We start from the raw sequence: 25,602 nt of genomic DNA, 5'->3' as shown, positions 1-25,602 counted from the left end.
GTTTCTTACATGTATTTCCTACATCACACTTTTGGTGTTGGGGTTAATTAAAGAATAAAATGTGGATCCTTCCTGTTAATTAAGCTTGTTTTTTTAATACTGCGATCATAAAACAACATTTATTTTGAACATGGTGTAAAAAGTACATTTTATCACAATGGTTTTATAACATTTTAATGCTTTTGGCTGCCACAATTTGCTCTTTACTAGTATGGTATGTCTCCACACAGTAATACAATCAGGTCCAAACATACAAACCTAAGATAGCTGGGTTTATGATGTGTGATAAAAATGAGTCCTATGTTTGAAATGTATTGCATCGCTTCCATGTTAATCATCGAAACCATCTCTACATGCAAGCGATTCCCAGCCTGTGGTGTGTGGTCCCGGCCGCAGATAGACCTGAGCCTGTGGCCTGGTCGAGGCGTTCACACACACACACTCATTGTTTGGTGTCCAGCTGTGTCTTGTTCTCCAGTGGGCTGAGATGACGACGAGCACGAGCGGGGGTGGAGAGACAACACATGCGACTGATGCACATTCTGAAACCCATTCCTTTGCTACATCTCACGCTGCTCACTGTATTTGAAGACTTAAGGTACAATATTGACTTATTCACTTTAAATGTACATACTTCTTGCATTATTGATTGTATGGATTCTTGTATGTTTGATGCTAAAAGGATTATATTGGATTCGGCTTTTAACAAATAAAGAATATTGGGAGGTCAGAGAATTAACGAATAATTAGTACACACATATCAGTGTGGTCCAAAGGGCGATTGATTTGTCAAGTGTTTACGTTTATGAGCTGTAAAATGGGAGGTTGCTTCAAGATCAAAACCATTCTTTGCTGTACGTGGCTATGTAACATGTTTCTCCACAGTCACAGAACCTCCATTATTGTGTCTCATGTTTCAGCCAATTATGTTTCAGGCCATTGATTCATATTTGTTCTTCCAGGTTTCCAAGTACATGTGTAAATATTACTTTTACACGCCAAGATGCAGTGGTGCAGCTGGGCAGGTGGTTGGAGAGCACACAGACAGGTAGTAGGCGTGTCTCTGCTTTTCCAGAATGAAAGTGAATAGAGGGCAATGCCAATGCCAGAGTCTAAAGGGCACGACTACTGCACCAATCAAAAAGTACTTTAGAATGAAGGGGGAAGAATACATGGTAACTGGATCTAACATGAATGCCTTGAACACACCTCATTTTCACTTTAAGGATGTGATGTGTCAGCTTATTCTTTAAATATTCCAAATCTTCATTCACACAACTCAGATGGAGCTGGATCTGCTGTTCCACTCAGAGCTTAGGGTGTGTTTTGTTGAACCTTTTCTCCTTCACTATGCAGTCTGCTGAGCTGGAGCTTGAGGAATCTTTCGACTTCCTCTTTAAAATCATCCTGGTCGGGGATTCAAATGTTGGAAAGACCTGTGTAGTGCGACGCTTCAAGTCCGGGATGTTTATTGAGAAGCAACAGAATACCATTGGAGTTGACTTCACTGTTCGGACACTGGACATTGATGGAAAGAAAGTCAAGGTATGTGTCACGTTTCGTTTATGTGTGAAATACTAAAGTCTCGTGATGTCACTTTTCTGGTGGGAGGGTTCACCAGGTTGTCTCCATGGAGATGTTTTTCCTCAGCTTGCAATGTGTGACAATATGGTATTAAACTTATTTATCTCCACGGAGATGGAGAGTTGGTGCTATCAAATTAAACTGTGTATTCCTGTTGTGTAAAGCACTTTAAATGCAGAATCAGAATCGCTCTGTGAACAAATTGGGCTCTACAAATAAACTTTCCAGGCCAAGTTACAGGTCAGATCTGTGGCAAGGTGACCAAGCCCACAGTAGAATGTGTTTTTCAAAAAAAAATTCAGCATTACAAAACTGTAATTGAATAAATGTAAGATAGATATGTGGAACATTTCAAGCAAAGTGTCCCTGGAGACAACCACCACCAGAAAAGTTACATAGAGCACCTTTAAGCCCTGTGTAAATGTTTCTTTTTTCTCTCTAAAGACTGTATTTTGTAAGAAATTGCTATTTATTAATCCAAGTTTGCCATCTCTTCTTAAATGCAGCTGCAGGTGTGGGACACAGCAGGTCAGGAGCGTTTCCGCACCATCACTCAGAGTTACTACCGCAGCGCTCACGGGGCCATGGTGGCTTATGACATCACACAGCAGTCCACATTCGAATCAGTTTCTCATTGGATCAGGGAAGTGGAGCAATATGGAGCGTCCAATGTAATACTCATCCTCATAGGTATGTTTCACTATTCGTAAACCCTGTTGATGTGCTATTTTCCCAGACTTGACCAGCTGTATTCTTCTGATTGCAGGTAACAAGTCAGACCTCCATGCCAAGAGACAGGTCTTATTTGAAGACGCTTGTACCCTCGCAGAGAAACACAGTGCACTGGCTGCTCTGGAAACCTCAGCCAAAGAGGCTCAGAACATTGAGACGGCCTTCATTCTCATGGCCAGAGAGTTGATGGCGAGGAACGGCTTGATGGCAATAGATGAGAACTCGCTGGAGGCACCTCAGTTCACGTTGAATGGTTCTCATCCAGTTCATGGGACACTGGCGCCAGATAAGAACTGTAGATGCTGAGCTATGTAACTGCAATTAGGAACAGAATGATGGGAGTATTTTAACCTGTAAGACTGTTAAAATGTCCCCTTTTTACTCATTTGTTAGGAATGCAATTTGATTTCATGAAGTTATTTCTGGTGTGTGTTTTGTTTACCGACACATGTATAATATTATATTGGACACTGCATCTTTCCTTTATCAAGTATGGCTTCAATTTTATTTTAAACAGTTTTGCTACATGATAAAAATATATCGTAAATTCCTCAGTAAAATTAGCACCACATGTAAAGACATTATGAGTAACGCTGTATTCTCTGGTAAGGATCAACTTCATTCTGCGGTCACACCCTAATCCCAACCACAGCATAATGGAGGTGAACACAAGGTTGTAATTTAAAAATAGAGTGGCACATTGGATTTAAGCTTATTTGTGGCACCGTTCAAAATCAGAGAATGGTTGACCTGAGTGACGAGTACAATTGATGTAGAATTGCTGATACAATCAGTTATAAGTTAAAGTTATATAAAAGGGTTTGTCTTTATAAAATGTGGACTAAAATGTCACAGTCAGGATTTCAAATTCATAGATGATAATGTTACCTCACGGTAACTAAGTAAAATTGTGATTTAATCTAGTAAACTTAAACTAAAGATGCTACTCTAGGGGCCAGCCTTCTTGATGAAACACTAGCTCCACAGCCTCCTTGACATCATCAACCACAAAAGACGGTTGTGTAAGGTCAGGATCAAAGCGGAAGTCCCTGTGACCATGAAAGATTTTCTGTTCAGTAACAGTTTCAGTGGGGTCTGCGGGAAGTTCCTCCTGGTCTTTACTGTAGACTCCGGTGCACACCAAGATGGAGCTGCAACCCTCAGGAAGCTCATCCTCAGCTCCGCTTATGCCCGCAGACCTCCCTGGTCCTGATGGGAACATTTGGGACACTGCTGACTCTGTAGGGGCCTCCACCGGCCGGCCTTTGGTAAGATGAGCTGTTTGGAGGTAGCGATTGTACAGATTTGCACCGTAAATGTCAGCCATCGGATTGTCACTGTGGACGAGAAAGCCAGTGTCATACAATCATGGTACAAGAGTAGAAATATTACGTTATGTACCTACCCTATAGCATATAACCTCTTAACGGGTGTGGTCCATCCAAGTTTCTCAGCCTGTTGTCTAATCAGCAGCTCGGCGTAGTTGTACGTCACTACACTTGGCTTGCCAATGAGGGCTTCATATTTCAAGTCATGTCCTGTAACCTTCTTATACAAATTCTCCAAACACACCAGGAACATGCCATGGCCAAATCTATAACAAAATGATGTTAAAAATGCTAATGTTTGTTTTGGATGTTAAAATGTCCATCTGATATTGTCACACCTTGGATTCTTGGCCTCGGCCATCCACAGGAGGTCCATGTTACAGGCCAGGACAGGGATGTGAGGGTACTGCACTGCATTCCAGTCGTTGCCAGGGCAGCCACTCGTCAGGAGGACATCAACAATTAACTGCAGATTTGTCTCCCATCTGACTGGCTCACCAAATAAAATGACAGCTGTGAAATCAAGCACATGGCAAAGGAGTTAAGTTTGTATAACTTTAGATATTTTTTACAGTGTAGAATCATGTACCATCTATTTTCCGTAACCCTTTGGTGGGTGGTATCTAGAAAATAAAAAGACATTAACAGAGAATTGTTGGATAAATGTGACCAGGAATTGGACACATACCATATCTTTAGGACGTCTATCAACATCTACAATGTCTAGTAGTGGATATGCTTCTCTGAGCATGTCTATAGTCACAACATCTTCAAAACCCAGGCTAAGGGCAGCTTGTGTTAAGGACAATCTGGCCTATAAATGTATGACGCAAACACACAAGCATATTGAATGGAAAAAAGCGTAAAAAATGGCCAATAACAATACTACATTGACCAAACATGATATGAATTTTAAAGCTCAACATAAACAGAGTGTTGGCTTAGGAAGGATACTTGTGAGCCACTTCTTTGACAGGACCCTGACCAGACACAAGCACACACATCTTATGGAACTGAGTAAACATCCGCAAAGGACTGTGGGACAGCATCACCTGGTCTGCAGAAACCTGAGGGAACCACAAAGACACATTTAGAGACTAATATGAACTATAATATGCATGTGAACAGGATGGTATCATTCTAATTGTTTACCTCTGCCTCCAACAGTTGTGACAGGTGCTCAGCTTTGGTCTGTCGCATGCAGTTTCCAGCATTAGTAACAAACACCACAGGCACTTTGTATTTTCCATTGTGATCCACTAGTTTCTTGAAGCATTGCTTGGCTGCAGGGATTGGAGTCCTGCCCCGAACCAGCACTCCGTCGATATCAAAGAGGAGCCCAAAAGGACTGGGGCCCTGAGAAGGGGCGTGAAGCAGAGAGAGTGTGGAAATATTTAGTCACACATTAACCACGGGTCATATTACCAATGAAAAGAGGTAAAAAACCCAACAATTTAGTTAAAAAAAACAAAAAAGCGTAAACAGCTTGTCTCAAAGTAAGTGATTCACACACTAAGCTTTCTTCAGCCATTTAGAATTAAACTATACTATACAACTGGGGATTGTTATTTTACATTTCATTCATTATAAAATCCAATGTTGATGTAAAACTGCTTATTAATAGAAACTGGTTCATTGGCTTCCTGTTCAAAATTGCAGAACTGATATGCTCTTCATAGTGGCTGTGGCAATAGTTGCACAACATTTTTGAATCCTACATGTATGACCTGATTTCTTTTTTTAACAATAGCAACTAAGTACAGAGATGTGGGTGGGGATAGGGGGTAGGAAAAAAATTCTGAGCCTTCAAAGCCTTTTATTACAGGACAACTGGATAAGAGGAGAATTCAAACTGGCAACAATCATTTAAAAAGCAACGTAGAGTAAGCTGATGAAGAGGGAACACTTACAACATGTTTAAAAGCTCATGAATGTGGTAATTTCCACGAGATTCGCCTTTTCAACTTGTGACCCTTGACCTCTAAAGTTCTGTCAGAATCATGGATCTATTATGGGTCAGAATGCACACGTTTACACTTACCTGGCTGTACTTTCGTGAGGGCTTGCTCACTTGTGTTGATGCTCCTTCAAAGCTCAACTTGAGCAACTGCCAACCACTTTTCCATAACTTTAGTCTTTGCATTCTGGTGCTTTGTTGGCAGAAACAGGAGAGAATAAATAGTTCCTGCACATAAAACGCTGGCTTGAACTGACCGGGCGGATGCTAACTATACGGGCGAGCTAAAGAGCAAGACATGTTTATATCAGACACACAGAAATTACAGCAGCCCGAGGTTTTTCCCCCCAACTAAAGTCCAGAAGAGCATTTTTCTGAACTCAATGTACACATAGAACTGCGCATGCGCTAATCTTCTTCGCTGGGCTGTACTCTAAATGCGTAACACTGCCCTCTAGTGTTCAGCTCCAAAAGGCAAGTTCTCACTCTTACATCAACAAACCCCACTGCCCTGGCCGATCAAACAATTGTATATGCAAGCGACAGCTCCCACATCTAACTTCAAAACCCCTGTATTATTGTGTCAAAATACATAAGTCAAAGTAATTTCATAAAGTGAGAGACTGTGAGAGACTGATCCACCCTCGCTGTGGGAGGGAGAGGTTTCGTAGGTCTTTCCTTCCTGCTGCTGTCAGACTTTATAACAAACACTGTTAGTCCTGAACACTCGCAATTCTGACCTCACCATGTGCAATTCCGTCATATGTGTAATTACTGTTGTGATTCATGTGCAATTACTGTGAAATTCATGTCCAATCTATGTGCTGTCGTGACACATATTCATGTGCAATTACTGTCGTGATCACATGCAATGGTATTTATGTATTTATTTAATTGTCTATGGGAGTTTTTGTTTATAGATCTTCTACTGAAAGTGTTTTTCAGACTTCCTATAAGTGATCTGTTCTTTTCTTCTGTTTCTACCTCTGTATCTTCCTGCGTTACACCAATGAAATTTCCCCATGTGGGACAATAAAGGATTATCTTATCTTAAATGGGCCCCAATGTGGTGGTGGACTTAAAATACAGTACTGGTAAATGTGTGATGCAAAATGTCTTGTAACTAAATACTAACCACTTTCCAAATTTAGTTTCAGAGTGCAATACATATATTAGTCATTGATTTTGCTCAAATATTAAAAGCTTTTTTAGGTTTATTTATTACTTTAAAAACTACAATAATAGCAACAAAACCCATCATTCATAAACGCCAAAGCACAACGATTAATATATTGCAAAAGACATGGTACAAAATGTGCACGTAGAATAACAAATCTTTAGCTAAACCGCAGTTCGTTTTCCAGTCCATAGATTTTAGCCTTCAGCGTCTTGAGCTCATCCTGGACCTTTTTTGTTCTGCTGTTGGTCTGACGTACTTCATGAAGGATCGCTAAATCCTGATTAGGTCCAACATTCAGAGTTACCTAAAGTGTATACAAAAGGAATGTTCAATAACTTTAAACTTTCCACAGCACATTCATGTACCATTATAATATTACAAACCTTGAGAAGTTGTTTTTCTACATCTTTGAGTTTCTGTCTGAGGAGCTTCAGGTCAGTCTTGAATCCTTCTACCTCCATCACTCTTCTTTTCTCCAAAGCTTCATAACGTTGGGTCATAAGCTGAAGACGGTTAGCCATTTTATCTGAACGGTCCTAAAAAAAAGAAGACACATTTGTATATGAACACAAAAGGGACAACTGTCACAAAATCTACATATGAACGATTTCTACCTTAAAAATTTCCCTGCCCACATCACCCTCCTCTCTGATTTGAGCCAGTTCTGTCTCGAGAGTAACACATTGTTCTCTAAACATCTCTGCCAGTCGATGGGCTTGCTTCAAGTCTTCCTGCAATGCCTATGGACGCACAAAGGATCAAACTACAATAGCAACATTTGTGTAAATATCAAATCATATTTCAATAGTCATTATACCTTTACTTCCTCCTTATGTTGTGACATTTGCTGTGGCACATGTTGAGGGCGATTCCCCAGAACAGCCGTGCTGCTGGTGGGCTGCCACGCTCTGCTCAGCTCAGGATCAGCAGTGGAGATTGGTTTTCTGAGGCGGCGGTGGAAAGAATCCAGCTCCCTCAGCAGCTTGTCCTTCTCAGCCATCCAACTCTTCTCAAGGGCACGCGTGTCACACTTCAACTGTAGGAAATCTTTAGTGCTGTCATATAGCAAATTCTGAGTTTGTTGCAATCTGTCCAGTTGTAAAAAAGATACAAATTAAGTCTTATTTATTTTAATGAATGTGAAAAAAAATCATAGACAAGACCATCCAAAACCTACTTCTCCGTAACAGCTGCTACATGCTCCTGGTCTCGCTGCTGTTGAGTCTGTGCCTCCTCTGTTTGAATCTTTCTGTCTTCAAGCAAACACTCCACCTGCTCTTTGGCCAGCCGAGTTTGTTCTTCCATCTGAGCTTGCAGCGCCTCCACCTGGAAAAAAATGAATTTGAATGTACACCAGAATACTAAAGACAAAAGCAGAATTTTAATTAATCTAAGTGCAATCTAACCTGTAGTAACAAGGTCTCATTATCGTACTTGCATTGTTCCAGACTTTCGTAATTTGCCCCGTTTGCAGTTCTGGCCTTTCTACTACTTTCTCCTTGTAAAAACAAAGCAGCGTTAAACATAGTCAGCCAATAGCATTTCAAAACCAAACAACCAAATTATAAAATACAAAAATAAAGATGAACATTTCAAACCTTTTTTGTTCACAGCAGGTCTTAATTTTCCTGGTCTCAGACTAAGATTTTCCTCTAAATTTGACTCTGTAGTCCTCTGTGTGATAGCAACCTGAAACATACATAAAATATGAATAATTTACAACTAGCCAACATCTATCTATGCATGATAATAAAAGATATGAGGAATATACTTTGTGTGGTGGTTCACGATGAAAATAAGTAATTTCGCCTGTGTCAGGGCCCACAAGTGCAAGAAGGTGTTGGATTTTCTTTCTGTCCTCCAATTCTCTGTGCAAGACAAGGAATGAATAGGGTTCAAGTTTGCATTAGAAGTAAAAAGTAAACCTACCTGATTTTTAGTCGGTCATTCTCAGCATAGAGCCGCAGCGATTGTTCCCGCTCTTGAAAAAGGTAGACTTGCATATCACTCAAAGCATTTTGCAGCTGCGTTATCTCTCCCTCTCGCTGGCGTAGTTCCCACTGTAACTTATGCTGCAAGTATAAAATAATTTAAGTATCAGTATCAATTTCTCAGAGACGGTTACCATTCCGCGTCTCTCACTTGGTCGTCCGTGACGCCTTTGTACTTCTCCAACATTTGCAGCAGCTCCTCATGTTCAGAATCAAACTGTGCAATTTTCTGTCTGTAAAACTCGAGCAGCTCCCTGGAGGGTCGCAGATACGCCAGGCGCTCGTGGATTGAAGGAAGTGGAGACTCTGGAGCCTTACCAGGTGTGTGTGCATGGCCCCTTTTTAGATAGAAATACAGAAAATGTAAGAACATAACAAAACAAATGATGTATTGTGGCTGATATGGTTTACCTGTATGAGGAAACGTCTTTTGCTGGAGATCCCATGTTAAGCTGAAAAAAAGCAATGTAAACACTTCAAAAAACTGCATTTACATGGCCAGAAAAAAATCTGATAACTATAATAAACAGATCTGATTTTTGGTGTTTTTATGTGCACAGAAGAAATCAAAAACACCTAGTAACATGACATGTGTAAGTTAATGGAATTTTAGCGCAACTGTTGTATTTGGAAAACAAAGAGCAATTACATTTTAAAATAACACTTTTAAACGTTAACATTTCTACTTTAATTTTGTCTTTGCTACTACCCTTGTTCCTACCTCAACGTCTGTACAGGTGTGAACAATCAGAAAGTAATCAGATTACTCACATTAGATGACTTCTTACATGACAATAATGATAATATAATCTGATAACTCCAGAAATTAGATCAATCGCCAGTGTTTGGTGTTTCTTTGAGAGTCACGTTAACTATTCATTCAGTTATTGTGATAGTAAAATAACTGGATGAATGTTGTACTAACATTGTTGAGAAGACGCTTCATACCATGGACATCATATACGTTAATAATTATCACCTTTATGCTAAAAGTAGCTAGTTTACAAAAATTAAAGCAACATTCTGTTGCTTTGTTGTGTAGATAGTATCTGTGATGCGTACACCGTTGTTTAATAAAAGTAAGACGATTTGCAAATCACATTGTGTTTTTAAGGTTTTAAAGTGAACTAATTGAATAAATTATAGTTTGTTTTGAGAAAATAAGTTGTGTTTGTTACTTACCGTTTGTTACTTTTATACATCCATGGTTACCTACTTAGCACAAAAAATTTAAAAGGCGGAAGTCTACGCCTCCTTTTATTCTTCGTGGAAAATTGAAAGAGTCTGTTGTTTCAAAAAGTGTAGTGACCCCCAGCGGTGAACCATTGTATTGACTGTGAAAGTCAATCATGATTTTGTGACGAAAATACTCACTATTTTCAAAGGAGAAAACCAGTCTATTCTGTCAAAAATCATAATAATTAAAGGCACATCATCAATCCCTTTGTAGACAGACTTTTTAAACGTGACACATAATAAAGATTGGCCCCTGTATTCATTTTGGGCCACAGAGGAAAAAGGTTTGGACTCTCCTGGACACACTTTTTATTTTATTTAATGCTATTTAGATTATGGCACCAGAACTGTGAACTATGGATGGACATGTATGGTCACGTCATCATGACAGACTTTGACAAATCTGAATCAAAATGTAAAACATATTTAAAATTACATGTTTGTCTTTGCAAATAATTTACGTCTTCAGTGTAGTTCTACAATGTGTGAACGTGTCTAAACTTTTGATTGCTTGTATATTTACTAGCGGTAACCATGGATCTAGTGATAACAACTTCCACGGTAACAAGCGCCACCCTTTTGTGCACTCACAGAAAGATAAAATACATGTTTTACACTTGATTCTTTTCTTCACACATTTAATAATACGCTTTGCCTTACTGTTGATTAACCCTCAAGTTATTTGTCTTTCGGGTTTTTTCCCGTTTGAAAAGCATAATACACACAATAAAACGTTAGTTTATCAAATGGACTTGCTGAACTCTTACTGTGAAAAGTACAACCGGAAATCAAGTGCATGTGTAACTATTAACTTGATTTTTGTTCGGACCTGTCAAACTTCGTTGTCTTTTCTCATCGCTGTTTTGCCGTTTTCATTGAACCATGGAGCGTAAAGTCGCGAGGGAATTTAGACACAAGGTAAGACATTTATAAATCAAGTAATTGTTTTTAGTAACCCAAAGTTGGTCGATCTTTACATTGATCCAGGGGTGACAGGTGATGCGCACTGACACAGGCCCAACAGCCCGTAAAGAATCACATGTAACTGAACGTGTAGCTAAAACTGTAACTTTGAGACTAATAAAACCTTTTGATTAACATGTAATGTCATAATATTAGTACATTGTTTCCCACAGGTTGACACTGAGACTATGATGCTACATGCAATCAATTTAAATTATATCATTGAAAAATTGTTGGCGTCACCCAAAGCCTGTAATAATGAAAAAAATGACCGAATAAAGATTAAATATAATTTCTTAAATAGATTTATGATAGTATAACAAGCAAAAAGTAGTATTTGTCTTACTATATTTTATTTTTTCTATTTATTTATTTTTCACAACATGTTTTAGACTGTGGGGGCAAAAGATGAGACTATGAGACAATAGTGTAATAATAGTAAACACTCCTAGTCCAGTTATGCAAAATATGATTATCTATAATCATGTAAACAGTCTGATGTACCTTATCATATCAACTTTAAAATCTTGTATTGGTTTTATGTGGTGGATACAGAACGTTCAGTTAATTTAAATAACAGTAAAACTAAAAGGAACATGAGCCATGGGCAAAAGGGATCAACAACACAGCGCCATCTGCACTGCACACAAGCAGCCCATCCCCAGTCTGTCCCATATTACAGCCCCTCACAAAGGGCAATTTGAGCATAATGAAAGTGCAGCTGAGTGGAATAGATTGCACATTTCATTTTATTTGTTTCTCTCAATAAAGACAAGCGAGACATTGTTTAACCTGGCTCTAAATATCTGTGTTACCGTTTTTATTTATTGTTGCATTTTTAGTTCAGAGCCAGAAGAGAAGCGTTTGCAAGATGTGACGCACTGAATATTATAGTTATCTCTCTGTTCAACGCTCTTTACTGACTGGTTTATGGGGCCAAGGTTCATGTTTGGAGATGACTGAGGATTTACGACGTCATAAAACATTCCATCCAATCTAACTGGGTCCCAATTAGTGCTGCAACTAACGACTATGTTATTAGTCGACTAGTCAGCAAGTATTTTTTTGATTGGTCGACTAGTTTGTGTACATTGAGATTTTTAAACCAATAGAGGTTGAAAAATTATTACAATTATTTTGATTTCTAGAAGTGTATTATTGGTGAAACTCAGATTTTTTTTTTTTTTTATCATAGTTTGACATCTTGATTTAACATTGTACAGAAGGTATTTTCTAGGTACTTTTTAGAGTCTGCATAGTCCAGATAACGAGGATCAAATTATCATGATTTGTCGACTACACGATTATCATATATTGTATAATTTCCGTCTGCTTTAACGTCCATTTCCAGTCGAGTGTGACTCTTCACCCATGTTCGAGTTAACTTGTAAGACGACACTACTGACCTTCCTCCTCCAGCCCTTCCTCACCCATTATTCCCTGTCTGCGAAGGCGGGGCCACTCATTTAGTCATCTTTAGGTGCAGGAGTTGTCCGTCTTCCATGTGTGTCATAAAAGTGCTGTGCGCTGACATTGGGAGTACGTTATCTGAACATGTGTTACATCAGTGAATGGCCTAAACGCTTCCTCAAAACCCTTCTGCTTCCTCTCAGCTGCCATCAGGTTTGTTTGTGAGGTTTCAGCATGGATCGGTCTGAAATGCAAACAGTGTAATGTGTGTGTGTCATTAAGTCTATGGATTCTCCTGCTGTGTTACTTAAAATGTGTTGTTGTGTGTTGCAGGTCGAGCTGCTGATTGAGAATGAAGCAGAGAAGGATTATCTGTACGATGTCCTCCGCATGTATCACCAGTGAGTGCCATGTAACGATGTAGTAGTTTGAGTTTACAGGTGTATTTTGACATGTGCTGCGTCGTTTGTGTCATTATTATGTGTAATAGTCAAGGCTGAAATTAATGTTTAGTTTGATTCTATTTCATTAATTGTTTGAGAGTAACAAATTGGTCATATAAAACAGATTTGATTCATAAATGTACCGTAGTTCTTTTCTACAAGCAAACAGATATTATTTTTTGCAGTCAGTGTTACATCCACAGTAATTGTATTAAACAAAAAAAAGTCTTGAAATCAGAAATGGCAAACTTGTAGCTTCACCTGGTTCCCATTTTGTCCATTATCATAATAGATTTTTATTTTTATATATCAAAGACATGTATGTGTTAGGCAAAATTGGTGACTCTAAATTGACCCTAGTGATTGAATGTGAGAGTGAACTGTCTGTAATGTCTATGTCTCTGTGTTGGCCCTGCGACAAGTTGGCCACTGTCCAGGGTGTACCCCGCCTAAGGCCCGAAGTCACTGGGATAGGCTCCAGTCACCCGCGACCCCGAAAGGGAACAAGCGGTAGAAAATGGATGGATGGAATTATTACAGTCATGTCAGTTCCAAATTATAACAAAACCACTGTGCGTTGCCAGCCTATAATCTTCACGCTACATAATAATTGCAGGGGCTGTTTCTATTCATCATTGTATAAAGCCAGAGCGCCGCGTTCCCATTGGCTGAGCGGCTGATCAGTTTCCACTGCTCCCTGACAAGCCTGGCCAGTTGTAAACAAAAGGTATTTTTATATTCATCCCACAAACAGGATTGGAATTGCACTCATTAATAATTTCCAATAGTAGCCAGGGGGAAAGATTTTATACACGCAAAGTGGATTTGTTCAATCTGCTGTTCTACCAGACTTTTGTGGAAGGACCGGGTGTTTGTAGGTAAAAAATGTGATGCAAACTGCTCTGAGTTTCATATCGAGGTTGACCGCTATGAATTCTGCAGGAGAGATCTGTCAAAATGCAAATGTGCCAAGTCTTTCACCCAGTGTACGTGGGGTATCAGAAAGCGGCTTTATTCAATGTTTTTCTATCAGGCTTGGTGGTTGTCAGATATCCATAAACCACACACTTTTCAGTATTTGTGGCAGGCTTTTAACAGCAAGAAACACGAAAGAGCTACACATTTAGCATCGTCTTTCTGGTGATGCCAACTAACTGCTATTTATAAGAATACTTGGAATGCTGAACAACATATTATGTTTACCAGACACTTTGTGATCACATATCTTTGTTGATTCCACTTATCAGGTCTATGGAATTGCCTGTGCTGGTGGGTGACCTGAAGCTGGTCATAAATGAACCAAAACGCCTGCCTTTGTTTGATGCAATCCGACCTCTCATCCCGCTGAAACACCAAGTGGAGTACGACCTGCTCACCCCCAAGAGGTCGAGGTGAGTTCAGAGATACCGTTAGAAATACCTCATATGTGACTTTACGCTCCTCTTTAACACGTTTGCTCCTGTGATCGTTACATCCAATGACCTTCTTTTGCGTCGTGTAGGAAGCTGAAGGAGGTGCGTTTGGATCGGACCCACCGCGATGGTCTGGGCCTGAGCGTTCGAGGAGGACTGGAGTTTGGCTGTGGTCTTTATATTTCACAGATTGTAAAAGATGGACAGGCTGCTAATGTGGGCCTTCAGGTAAGCGCTTTCCTGGTGACACTTTTTTTTACTTTAGTGCATAACTGCCTCTGTAATAATTCATACGACCACCAGGTGGAGATCTGGGTCTTTAGCACTACAGTACACACTAGTCTGAAGCAGCAAGGCAAGTTTATTTGTAGAGCACAATTCATACACAAGGCAAAGTGCTTCACACAACAAGAAAAAAGCATTACAATCACAAAGACATGACAGAAATCACACAACAGTTTAAGACCTAAAAGAGAAGAGAAGAAGAGTAAAAGAGAGAGCAAATGCGGTAGATACTGTCTAAATGTTTAATGTCATAAATATGTACAATAGTCATAAATAAACTAAACTAGAAATATGCTAATAGGATTACAAGCACATGTATTGCTGTACTGATTTTACAAGGCAATTCACCCTGGAGAGACAAAGAGACCACGAGAATGGACTGTTTAGCAGGCTTTATTCGTGAGTTATTTGGCGCTCAGACCCCGGCGGAAGACGTTGCAATCATGGGCACTCCATGATCTATTTGTATTAGATGTCTCCCCCCGGAGCCTGGAGACTGGTGGTGGTAGATGTGGAGAGAAGGTAGAGGATGAGGGGAATGTAGAGGAGGAGCTGGGGAGGTGGTGGGTCGCAGTACGGTTTGAGCGGCCGAGCCATCTGCCTGAGGGCTTAAATGTGGCCGCCTTGTGCCGATTGGAGCGGGGAGGAGTCACGAGAGCGTTGATTGGGGATGAGGAGCAGGTGCGAGGGCCATGGTACAGACGCCCCCTGACCTTTCACCCTACTTCTTTGGCCAGGAAAAACTGCATAACCTCTTTGGGATAAGCGCAGGTCTTCCAGGCTGAATTTACGCAGGCTTCATTAAAGCTGTAAAGAAGTAATCTATTACACCAACGGATTGCCGCGTGTCTCTCATTTACAGGTTGGTGACGAGATTGTTCGCATCAACGGTTACTCCATTTCCTCCTGTATCCACGAAGAAGTCATCAGTCTCATCAAGACTAAAAAGATCGCGTCGCTTAAAGTCAGACGTAAGTCGAGCGCTCAGCAAAAAACGTGTTTACAATACCTTTTGTGATGTAGAACAATGTATAACTCACTCATGTGGTGTTTTCTGTTCAGATGTTGGGATGATTCCTGTGAAAAGGTATGAGATATATTATTAAAAACGCTGACTTGCTCATTTCACAGTGTCTGTCGTGGTTTGTGTCTCTTAGCTCCTCGGACGACCCTCTCAAGTGGCAGTTTGTGGATCAGTTTGTCTCTGAATCTGGGGTGAGACTTTGAAGAAGAAAAAAAACGTTTGCCGTTAATTGTGGCCATCTTTTCTTTTGTATTAAACACATTTTTGATTGGTGCAGGAGAGGAAAACCAGTATTGCGGGTCTCGCATCTATTGGAGGGAAGGAGATCAAGGAGAAGAAGGTTTTCCTCAGTCTCGGGGGCACAAAGGGCATGGGCATCAGCATCTCCAGTGGTCCCACCCAAAAGCCTGGCATCTACATCAGCAACGTCAAACCCGGCTCACTTTCTGCAGAAGTTGGTCTCGAGGTAACAGATTTCCTCGTCCTAAACCATATTTCCAGCGTTTCTAAAACCAGAACGCTGTGCTTGTGCGTCTCTCTCTTTTAGATTGGTGATCAGATTGTCGAGGTTAACGGGGTGGATTTCACCAGCGTGGACCACAGAGAGGTAAATGTTTGCTTCGCAGTCTGGCACAATGTTTCATTAGGCAAATTTGTACTTTAGATGAATTCACTCGACTGCAGAAACAAACCCAAATGATTTATGCTGTTGCCATGGTAGCACCCAAGAGCATTGCCTTCAGTACCTTTTTAAGATTTGGTTGCATTTACCCCGTGTTTGGATCAAAACATCCAATTTAAGGGTGCATTTACTCTTGCACAAATGCCATATTTAAATAAACTAAACATAGACAAGGCCAGGGCTCAACAAGGAATAAAAGAGGTTCAAATCAAGTCTACATCAGAGTTAAACTGGGGTCAAACCTGGACCAAACAAGTACACATGTTAACGCACCCTAATACTATGTTTGTTTGTTGTCTTTTTATATATGAATCTAAAAATACATATTTTGTGTGGTTGTTTCCAGGCTGTTCATGTGTTGAAAAGCAGCAGAAGCCTGACCATCACTGTTCTGACTGGGGCTGTAAGTAAACTTTACCATATGTTCTGTACCGTAGAGCGGGAGGTGCCTTCAAGTCTCCCATGAGGAGAAATCTGATGAAAGTAATTACTGGGCCCTTGTGCCTGGGCTCAAAATCCTCCAATACTGACCTTTCAAACAGCAACAACACTGAGAAGTATTCGTCGTTCCTGCCACTTGGATTGAGTTGTAATTGATGTGTGCATTTATTGTTTATCGTCCGCAAGTAGGACATTTATCCCCAATGAGCCTCGTTATTATTATTTTGCAAAGATGAAGCTTGTAAAATGCATTTCATTTGTCGGATGGCTTGAATGGAAAATAAGAGGATTACATTGTCAGAAAACATGATCTCTGGTAATCACGTTTGGGCTAGAGTGTGACACGATTGAGAATGTCAGGCCAAAGGCTTATAAGTTAAGCGTTCTTTCTGTCCCTGTCTGATCGGTCTCTTCAGGGCAGTGAGTTGTTTATGACAGATGAGGAGCGTCTGGCAGTGGAAGCCCGGCGGGAGCTGGATCGACAGGAGCTGATGCATCAGAAAAAGGTGGCACTGGAGACCAACAAGATTGTCAAAGAGCAGCAAGAGAAAGAGAGACAGTGAGTCCAATTTACTTCCTGCACGACCAGCAGTTGCCGTCTCGTGGCCCATTTAATTCCATTTCGTCGACAGGAAAGATTCAACCCGTGTGCTTCTTCTAATTAGCAAAGCGGCAGTTGACAAATATTACATCAAATGTAGCAATCATATTATGGTAAATACAGATGTAAGTATTTAGTAAACTGGCAGATGGTTCTTATAGCTGTCGTGGGGAAAGATGACTACCATATTCTTAAAGATGTTTGATTATAACACACTGTATCACAATGTCATAATCAGCTCAAGTAAATACCATACCATAGATACGTTGATTACACCATTGAGTGTGGAGTTGTAATTCAAACTTAAATATGGGTATTATGTGTTATTTTTAAATGTTTTTATTGGTAACTTATTGGTCTGATACATGCATAAACCCCAACAGAAAATATTGAAAGTTAAAGCCCATTTCTGTTGGATTTACATAATATCAGCCAATTATTGTTATCGGGAGAGATATATGTTACTATTCAGAACCTCAAAGATCTGGCACATTTCCATGCATTCTTGTTTTTAAGTATTTTATGCCGCGTCTGTTGTTGCAGTCACAACAGTAGAAAAGGTTGCATCTTTAGCCTGAGCCTCTATAACTCAAACTAACTGAACGCTCTTAACAGGAGAAAGATGGAGGTGTCGCAGAAAATGACCGAAGAAGAGCAGCGTTATCAGAGTGAAATGGATAAGTATGGGACGACTCCTTTGTTTCACAGGAGACGCACGTTGAAGCTTCGAGTCGTTAAGCCGCGTGTTTTGATTTTAGGATCCAGGCTGTCGAGCGCAAACATAACAAGGACTGGGAGGAAGACTGGGGTGTCAAAAACAGGCCGAAAAGCCCCCGGAGTCCCTCCCCAGCACCACCCGAGATCAGGACTCCCACTCCGAAAGCCAAGAGTTCTCGTAAGGACTCTTCATTTAATATCGCTGCATGGATTTGGGCCTTTTAACACCGATGCAGTACCAGGCGTTAACATTTCCCTCTTTGCATGTTGTTGACTCTGTGTGTGTGTGTGCGGTGCTGCCTCTTGTGTGCTCCTTCAGAGGATGACGAAGACGAACAAGTAAGTCCAGAGCATCAGCCGTTTGTCGTTACAGTTTTTGTCCAAATCTGTCATCTAAGTTATTGTCGACATGGTGCGATGCTAGATTTCCTTTTGACAACCAAGATGCAACCACAGGAGACAGTACATAGATGTAGTTGTGTGTATTTGTTGCGCTGCTGCTGCTGTTTTTATAATGAAATTGAAGTGTTCCTTTTTTTAAATTACACAATGTTTATCTTTATCCGTAGCGTTTGGCTGGTTTTATCGGTACGAGGGTAAACTCCCATCAATTCGCAAGGTATCGTGTGGTGTTGTTTGGTGTGACTTTTCAAATACTTCACTCTGTTGTAGTTTTCACGGCGCGTCAGAGGCGCCGTTTGCCGTTTGTCACAAAGCCTGGTTTTGCAGTGATCGAGTTGCTTTGTGTCGTTGATCGCGTTTGTATGTCGGTGCTTTAAAAATAACATCTTAGAAAGGAGAAAAGAAGAAAAAGAAGAAATCTTCCAACACCGACACAATGCGGGATTTGCGAAAAAGCAAAAAAGAGATGGAATTTGAGCTGAAACTCGCCAAGGAGAAAGAAGAGATGCAAGAACGGGAGAAGCAGCTGAAGATCAATCGCCTGGTCCAAGAGGTACAGCCCTGAACTCACTCACATCAAAGAAATAGAGGATTTTAATGCTACTGGACAATGTCAGGCACGATTAGACCTCGAGATGCTTGTGTTGCGCTGGAATGCCAACGTTCTTGCTGTGATCCGTGCTTCTGGGTCAGGTTTCAGAGACGGAAAGAGAAGATCCGGCTGAGACTGAGAAGGTGCAGCACTGGGTGGAGCGACTTTGTCAAACACGACTCGAGCAGATTTCCTGTGTCGAAAATGACTCTCCAGAGGTACACACCCACTTCAATCAGTCAAGTTATTATGTTCCTGATTTTAAAGGGGTATTAAGATAAAATAATCTAACTACCAAATACTGCTACAATACTGAAAAGCCCTGCATCTGACTTTTACTCCTTCTAGTTCAGGAAAACGCACTTTATCTAATTAAATGTGTTATAGACTGTATATTTAAAGGTGGTATGGACGATTTTTTTTTCAGCAATTTTTTTATCATATTTCCTCGTGGTGTGGATAAATCATTTGTCCTGCCACGTATCAATCATAAAACGCACCTATCGCTCATTAAAGTTAATTTTGCATTATGTTGCTTGAATTGTTCTTCTTTCTGTTTGCTCTGAAGCTCTCTCCTCCGCGCTCTCCTGCGTCAGAGCCAAAGCCAAAGCGTTTTCCGGGAGGTTTTCACTTGGCAACCACCGACCTGGACGACATAAACCTGGACCAGTTGGACCAGAGCCTGAGGGGCCCTCACATAAAACTGGCCCCCACTCAGCCCAGCACCAACCTGCCGCCTCCACCACTGCCCCTGCCTCCCCCCTCATCCAAACTGCACCCCACCACCGCTTCCAACTACTCCCCTCAGCGCAGGCCTCCCTCTCCCCCCGCGCAGAGGAAAGCCCCCTCAGGGCCCTCGACTGTCACCAACAGAGGTCGCAAGCCTCCCCCCAGACAAGGGGCCCGTGCTCCCTTCCCCCAGTACAGTTCTAGCTCTCAAGTGTCACGCCCGCCCTCCTCTCCTCAGCCGGCTCCTCGTCCCACACCTCCGCCTCCGCCGCCCCCTCCCCCGCCTCCGCCTCCTCCCCCTCCTCCTCCTCCCCCGCCTCAGCAGCACAAAATTGGCAGGTACCGCCAGCTCGACCAGACGCACCCCGTGGTGACTCCCAGCCCCCCTGAGCACAGGAGCGAATGGGAAACAGGCGGATATCTCCCACGAGGAGGCATCTACTCCGCCAACAACAGTGAGGTGTCCTTCCCCTCCAGTCCCAAGGTCAGAATCACTGTGACAAGGAAAACTATCTTTCTGTCTATAAGGCCTTGGTACATAAAACTCCAACGTACTACAAATATTTAAGGAAAGCTATAAGACTTAAATTACATATGACAGGCTTTCATGTTTTCTAAATACTTGGTTTGATGGTGTAGTACATGTGGTGAATATTAATTATAGTTTTACAACAGTCAAGTGTTTGTTTATGAAAAAACTAAATTATCTTAACAGAAGGAAAGACAGTAAGTCCAATTTACTTTCTGCTTTGTCAGTGGCCCATTCATTTCTATTTAGTCGACAGGAAAGGTTCATTCTCAGTGTGCTTCTTCTTCTTGCTCAAGCAGCAGTGGAAAAATATTAAATTACACATTACAACGTTGTAAAGACAAAGAGTAAAGACAAAGATACAGGAAGTAGCGCTGAATTCTAAAACAGAATGCCTCTATCCATTTTATCATAAATGCAGGGACTATTTATGCACAAGAAACACATTTTTCTGGCAATTTAAAACATATTTAACAAAATAGAGATGTTTTCGTTTATTTCTTTCATGTATATGTTCTTTTAAATGATTTACTACATTTTCACATGTTCCAGGTGATGAGAAATACGTCCCATGCGAGCCGTGTGTCAGCATCAAGTAACCCATTGGTAAGTCTCACAATTGTTTTGGACCCTACAGAGTTCCACTGTTTTTTTTACACCCAAACGTTCTTTTTCCTGGGTATAGCAACTAGCGCCGAGCCCCCCGAACCAGCGGCGCCAGACCACGCCAATGTCCAAGCCCGTCATGTTGCCTCAGTCGCAGACAAACCGCCCAGACGTGCACAGGACCGCAATCCGCTCCGACGGCTTGGTATGACACCACGACATATGTCCTCTATTCACGGGTTTTAGTCACATAACCTCTTACTGTTTTCAATGTCGTATTGTTGTACTTTTCAAAGATGTATTTGTGCAGCGCCTTTACAACATCCAGAAGGTGCACAAGACGCTTCACATGGGGCAATAAAAACTGTAGAAACGACATAATAGAATATAGAAAAACAAAAATACAATAACTACGATGTTAAAAGCCTTTCTAAACAAATAGGCTTTGAAGGACTTATTGCTTACGTTTGTCTATTCAAATTAATTGCTATGGCAACTGTCCCTATTTGTTGTCACTAGAGAAGCTCAGTGAGACTCCTAGACTCGCCAGCTGTTTTCTTCTGGATATTAAATCAAACTACAGGGAGGAAACATGCCACCTGTCAGTGAAATGTAGTGCACTTTTAAATGAATTCTCAATGTTAAGGTTCAATCAAAGTCTAGATACATTTCATTGGTTTGTTTTTTTTATTATTATTTATCCTAACAACAATTCCAGAGTTGCAACTCACAGTTCAAGAACAGCAGTTGATAGAAACAAAATCTAGATAAATAAATATTAAAATACTATTCGACTTAAATCATCAACATAGACTGTGCAAGTAGAGCAAAAATATAAGATTACTGTTACTATTCTGTACCTGGAAGTGGAATATGATTGTGTACAGTGAATGAATATGTCCTTCAGAAATGTGACCAAATAGATAAAAAAATAAAATGAATGACTGTAAAATGAAACAAAAAAAGTGCACATTTTAGCATTTCTTTAATAATATACTCGATATTCCAATCCAAAACAACAATTGCAAACTTATACATTTGTCGATATATCGCCCACCACTGGTATATATGATCGCAATTGACCGTGATGAATGATAATACTATCTGATTTACCAGGAGTAAACGTAGAATGAACACAACTGAAGGTTTTCCTAATAGTAGAAAAAGCTTCAGTTGTAGTCATCTGGACTCAGTTAGAAAAAATAGACGTTTCGATTCTCATCCAAGAGTCATTGTCAATAAAAGAATTTAGGTCGAGAACTCCGATATTTATACTATTCTGTGGTAAGTCCAGTTTTCCTAATCTAATTTAAAGGGCAGAACCTTCCATGATCCATTGACTTGAACGTGTATCTCTGATCACTGCGTTTCTTCTGTTGTAGCCTCCGGAAATGCTGAAGCGGATGGTGCCTTTCAACACATCTTTTAAATCAAACACCAAAAGACAAGTAATCTATGACTATTCGCGCGTTTGCACCTGCCCTGCAGCCTTGAGTGCATTTCTCTTCTCCCTGGACCTGCTCTCAGATCTGTTCAGCGCCACTGGATCCTTAGGGACTCCTCCTCCTTTTCCCATTTATCCTTTGTCGGCTGGGCTCTTTGTCCTGTTCATTTCATTAGTACATGGTGTTTTTACAGATTTATAAATGAGACTTAAGTTCATTAGTTAACCGTTAATATGCACTAGTCTGCTTATAAGCACTTTTAAGCTTTTTTTATCAACAACTACATGGCTTTTTAACACACATTTGGGGTTTATTTAACGGGGTTACTAACATGTATAAGGTTTTTATAAGCATCTAAAAATGTGAATCATCCATGTATAAGTGCTTTTCATCAAATATTTAGTGCTTATTAATGTTTTATGACTAGATAGATGCATGGATAGTAGATTCAAGGGGATTATTATGCTGAAATTATGGTTTAAATTAGGGTTATATAATTGCTAAAAGTCATCACTATACTGCTGACTGGTCACAAATAAAGCAGACAAACTATGACTTTCCCTCCTGTGAGTCTGCACAATTTGGTTGTGTTTTCACTCGGTTTGTTTTCTGAGATGTACACGGTGGTGTTTGTGAATAATGCTCGTCACTATAAAAGACTCGGATCTTTTCTAACTGAAGTGCTGTCTCCGTGGTTTTGCTTCATTTAGAAAAGGATTGAATAGTTGGTTGTCAAAGGAAACCTGGCGGCTGCACTGTGGGTTCCGCAAATAATTCAAAACAGCAGCTGTCTTTTTTTTGACCAACTGATCCAATGAACTGATCTAATTAATCGGTTATTGATTGACTTTCAGGTCTTCGAGAAGCACGGGGAGGATTTTGATCCCTACTCAATGGTATCTGTATTTGCCCTCTTATACATTGTCTTTTTAAGGCGTGAAAGAAAAGCTTTGGAGAATATTGTATTGTACAGACTCTTGTTTTCGTTGTTCCATTTCATTTCATTTGTTTATGCTCTGCTAGTGTTTTGAATCTCATTTTTATCTAAAGTTCTCAGCAGACCAGATTGCCGGACGAGACGTGAGGCGACTGAGAATTAAAAAGGTACTGGCTGTTTCTGTTCAGACTCCAGAATGCAGTGTCATCTTAAAGATATGGTACAAGTCTCTGTTTTCTTGTGTATTTCCTTATTTTTCAAAGAGTGGACAGCTTGACCTTGCTCTGGAAGGAGGTGCAGACTCTCCTCTTGGAAAGCTGGTCATATCAGCCGTTTATGAAGGCGGAGCTGCCGATAATAATGGTCAGTTGTTAAATTTATATATATTTGAGCAAATTCAATATTCAAGAAATGTATTAGTAATGCTTTTTGTGGAAGGTTCCTTAATAAAATATGAATATGCACCAGTTTTTTGTTTATACACGTTATAAGCCATTAACAAAAATGTTTGTGTTATTGTGAGTGCTTTAATACAATGCTTACTAAACTAATTTCAATGGCCTAATGATAAATGCGTATGAACTAATAACTAGTGCTTATTAACGCCTTATAAATGTTAAAGCGTTACCAATGTATCTGTGCACACACCAGTCTGTACACAATGGAATTCTTGTGCTCAGAGAGAGAAGAGTAAAAAACAACAGAAAAAAAGACATACATTTGATAAATATACATACATAATACATATACACACAAAATACATCATTCAAGTTTAAAAGCAGCAGTGGAATATCAGGCTTGCACAAAATATGACGTGTGTGTACCATAGCATTGTCCCTCTGAAGCTTGTGTGGAGTGTTTCGTGGTGTGTTGAATCCCTCGACTGTGTCCGCAGGTGGTATTGTCGCTGGTGATGAACTCATGGCTGTGAACGGGAAGATACTGATCGATGCTTCATTGACTGAGGGTCAGAACTCTCTGGCTCGAGCCTGGAACAGTGGAGGGGTACATTTCTGTGCACCGCATGATTTATTGATTTAAAAACAACCAAATGAATTTCTTTAAAATAAATGTGTCTGTTGTGATAGGACTGGATCGATGTTGTGATTGCTGTATCTCCACCAAAAGACTATGAAGATGAAGTGTAAGCATTTTGTTCTTTAAAGAACATTTGAATTTGTGCTGCTTTACCCAAAATGCCCCTGCCCCAGTATTTGACGGGCTCTGAAGGCACAGAATGACTTGTGTCTGTGTGCATGTGTACAGCCCTAAGTCGGCATCAGTCAGTCCCACTGTGAACACAAAGGTGCAAGGCAGTGCATCTCTGTACAGGCACGGCTACCAGCTTCACAACTAGCCCTGCTCTCTTCCTGGTAATAGATCTTGTCCTCACCGTCTCAAAGAGGATGTTTGCTGTGGAATTTGTATTTACCTTGGTGCCCTGTTTGAACACATGTGACAGTCTCCCTGTCAATCAGAAGAAAGCAGTGTTTTGTCACCTTTAACCTTTCTCCAACCATTTGGATTTATGGCCATGTCAAAAACAGCGTGTGTATTCTTATTACCTTCTGAATGTCCTCAAGGCTATTTTCATTCATGTTGCACCATGTGCCTTTCCATGAAACCAAACTGACCTGTAGGTTTTACTATTGAGCCATAAACTTGTCAAATGCAGTCCATCTGAGACATCAATAATGTCACATACATAAGCTGCATCATGTTGAGACTCGCACAAAAGACCAGAACTGCTGCCAGCTTTGGACAGTTGTTCTGATTGATGTTGTTCAATGGGACTGTTACATGTTCATTGCTTTTTAATGCAGTGACACTGAGTGATACTGTAGCAAGGATTTCTCTCTAAAATTATCCTAGCGTGAATTTAATATTTGACTTAATTTAAAAAGAAATCTTGAGCTACAGTTGAAAGTGTGATTACTTTGTTTCAGTTCTCTTGCAGGATGATACTGGACCTTTGTTGTTGTTAATTGTTGCATGTCATAAGTCAATTTGAATATTCTCATGTTTAACCATCTTTGGTTTTGCTTTTTTTGCAGAACTTTCTTCTAGACTTTTCAACAACCAAGAATGCCAAGAATGCACTTAAACTTTAAACTCTATCCTGGATGTTAATCCCATTACATCATATTTTGCCTTGTATTTGTTTTATGAATGAAATCACATCTGTCAATTTTGGGAAGAATATTGTTGATTTATCTTCAAGTTTTAGACTACATTTTCTATTTTGTTCATTCCCAATAAAAATAAATCATTTTCATACCAAAATGTGCGTTTGTGTGTTTTATAAAACAAAAAAATGATTCTGTAATGTAACAAATAGAAATAAAATATATACATTCAGTGGTAATGAATGCACTA

The 25,602-nt window shown here is 40.3% G+C and overlaps 4 protein-coding genes across 6 annotated transcripts; 2 read left to right on the top strand and 2 right to left on the bottom strand.

The window, feature by feature from the left end:
- The first annotated feature begins 919 nt into the window (after positions 1–919).
- On the top strand, positions 920–2,640 carry rab19 (RAB19, member RAS oncogene family). Its single transcript, XM_072435013.1, has 4 exons — positions 920–1,048; positions 1,357–1,545; positions 2,091–2,274; positions 2,351–2,640. Exons 1-4 carry the CDS (start codon positions 1,004–1,006, stop codon positions 2,620–2,622), a joined length of 690 nt encoding a protein of 229 aa, XP_072291114.1. The 5' UTR covers positions 920–1,003; the 3' UTR covers positions 2,623–2,640.
- Positions 2,641–3,229: 589 nt separating this feature from the next.
- On the bottom strand, positions 3,230–5,988 carry hdhd5 (haloacid dehalogenase like hydrolase domain containing 5). Its single transcript, XM_072435011.1, has 8 exons — positions 5,686–5,988; positions 4,797–5,000; positions 4,599–4,711; positions 4,333–4,426; positions 4,234–4,267; positions 3,983–4,157; positions 3,722–3,910; positions 3,230–3,653 (listed from the first exon to the last, which is right to left on the bottom strand). The coding sequence occupies exons 1-8, from the start codon at positions 5,785–5,787 to the stop codon at positions 3,260–3,262; spliced, it is 1,305 nt and encodes a 434-aa protein (XP_072291112.1). The 5' UTR covers positions 5,788–5,988; the 3' UTR covers positions 3,230–3,259.
- A 920-nt stretch (positions 5,989–6,908) lies between these two features.
- ccdc77 (coiled-coil domain containing 77) lies at positions 6,909–9,228 on the bottom strand. Its single transcript, XM_072435887.1, has 11 exons — positions 9,184–9,228; positions 8,924–9,110; positions 8,711–8,853; positions 8,553–8,649; positions 8,380–8,470; positions 8,188–8,279; positions 7,959–8,107; positions 7,599–7,869; positions 7,396–7,521; positions 7,165–7,317; positions 6,909–7,085 (listed from the first exon to the last, which is right to left on the bottom strand). The coding sequence occupies exons 1-11, from the start codon at positions 9,216–9,218 to the stop codon at positions 6,939–6,941; spliced, it is 1,491 nt and encodes a 496-aa protein (XP_072291988.1). The 5' UTR covers positions 9,219–9,228; the 3' UTR covers positions 6,909–6,938.
- A 1,563-nt stretch (positions 9,229–10,791) lies between these two features.
- Positions 10,792–25,509, top strand: ush1c (Usher syndrome 1C). 3 transcript variants are annotated; one of them, XM_072435979.1, is made up of 26 exons: positions 10,792–10,926; positions 12,715–12,782; positions 14,072–14,215; positions 14,326–14,464; positions 15,384–15,492; positions 15,584–15,608; positions 15,679–15,736; positions 15,823–16,011; positions 16,093–16,152; positions 16,574–16,630; positions 17,085–17,227; positions 17,885–17,950; positions 18,028–18,164; positions 18,556–18,615; positions 18,787–18,941; positions 19,082–19,198; positions 19,549–20,193; positions 20,791–20,844; positions 20,924–21,049; positions 22,227–22,292; positions 23,144–23,185; positions 23,340–23,393; positions 23,490–23,589; positions 24,122–24,231; positions 24,315–24,370; positions 24,493–25,255. In XM_072435979.1, exons 1-26 carry the CDS (start codon positions 10,891–10,893, stop codon positions 24,581–24,583), a joined length of 2,907 nt encoding a protein of 968 aa, XP_072292080.1. In that variant the 5' UTR covers positions 10,792–10,890; the 3' UTR covers positions 24,584–25,255. The 3 variants fall into 3 exon arrangements, with proteins under 3 accessions (XP_072292080.1, XP_072292078.1, XP_072292079.1); XM_072435977.1 differs by lacking the exons at positions 18,556–18,615; positions 18,787–18,941; positions 19,082–19,198; ... (3 more) ...; positions 22,227–22,292; positions 24,493–25,255 and adding exons at positions 18,306–18,325; positions 25,281–25,509; XM_072435978.1 differs by lacking the exons at positions 18,556–18,615; positions 18,787–18,941; positions 19,082–19,198; ... (3 more) ...; positions 22,227–22,292; positions 24,493–25,255 and adding an exon at positions 18,306–18,325 and having other exon boundaries at positions 24,315–24,374.
- Positions 25,510–25,602: the final 93 nt, after the last annotated feature.

The sequence above is a fragment of the Eucyclogobius newberryi genome, unplaced genomic scaffold (assembly GCF_026437365.1).
Source record: "Eucyclogobius newberryi isolate DKJ021-1_F unplaced genomic scaffold, fEucNew1.0.hap1 SCAF_7, whole genome shotgun sequence".
In the NCBI taxonomy this organism is placed as follows: domain Eukaryota; kingdom Metazoa; phylum Chordata; class Actinopteri; order Gobiiformes; family Gobiidae; genus Eucyclogobius; species Eucyclogobius newberryi.
This window is presented reverse-complemented; position numbering and strand designations above follow the sequence as displayed.

What these genes read in the sequence shown, in the direction of transcription:
- rab19 (XM_072435013.1), top strand. Translation starts at nt 1,004, where the DNA reads ATGCAGTGGTGCAGCTGGGCAGGTGGTTGGAGAGCACACAGACAG. An exon ending in GTTGGAGAGCACACAGACAG is followed by an intron (nt 1,049 to 1,356) that starts GTAGTAGGCGTG and finishes TTCACTATGCAG; the next exon opens with TCTGCTGAGCTGGAGCTTGA. An exon ending in TTGATGGAAAGAAAGTCAAG is followed by an intron (nt 1,546 to 2,090) that starts GTATGTGTCACG and finishes TCTTAAATGCAG; the next exon opens with CTGCAGGTGTGGGACACAGC.
- hdhd5 (XM_072435011.1), bottom strand. Translation starts at nt 5,787, where the DNA reads ATGCAAAGACTAAAGTTATGGAAAAGTGGTTGGCAGTTGCTCAAGTTG. An exon ending in CCTCACGAAAGTACAGCCAG is followed by an intron (nt 5,001 to 5,685) that starts GTAAGTGTAAAC and finishes GCCCCTTCTCAG; the next exon opens with GGCCCCAGTCCTTTTGGGCT. An exon ending in AAGAGGTTATATGCTATAGG is followed by an intron (nt 3,654 to 3,721) that starts GTAGGTACATAA and finishes TCTCGTCCACAG; the next exon opens with TGACAATCCGATGGCTGACA.
- ccdc77 (XM_072435887.1), bottom strand. Translation starts at nt 9,218, where the DNA reads ATGGGATCTCCAGCAAAAGACGTTTCCTCATACAG. An exon ending in ATGAGACCTTGTTACTACAG is followed by an intron (nt 8,108 to 8,187) that starts GTTAGATTGCAC and finishes ATTTTTTTCCAG; the next exon opens with GTGGAGGCGCTGCAAGCTCA. An exon ending in TGGGCAGGGAAATTTTTAAG is followed by an intron (nt 7,318 to 7,395) that starts GTAGAAATCGTT and finishes TCTTTTTTTTAG; the next exon opens with GACCGTTCAGATAAAATGGC.
- ush1c (XM_072435979.1), top strand. Translation starts at nt 10,891, where the DNA reads ATGGAGCGTAAAGTCGCGAGGGAATTTAGACACAAG. An exon ending in CTGCAGAAGTTGGTCTCGAG is followed by an intron (nt 16,012 to 16,092) that starts GTAACAGATTTC and finishes TCTCTCTTTTAG; the next exon opens with ATTGGTGATCAGATTGTCGA. An exon ending in AATCAAACACCAAAAGACAA is followed by an intron (nt 22,293 to 23,143) that starts GTAATCTATGAC and finishes ATTGACTTTCAG; the next exon opens with GTCTTCGAGAAGCACGGGGA.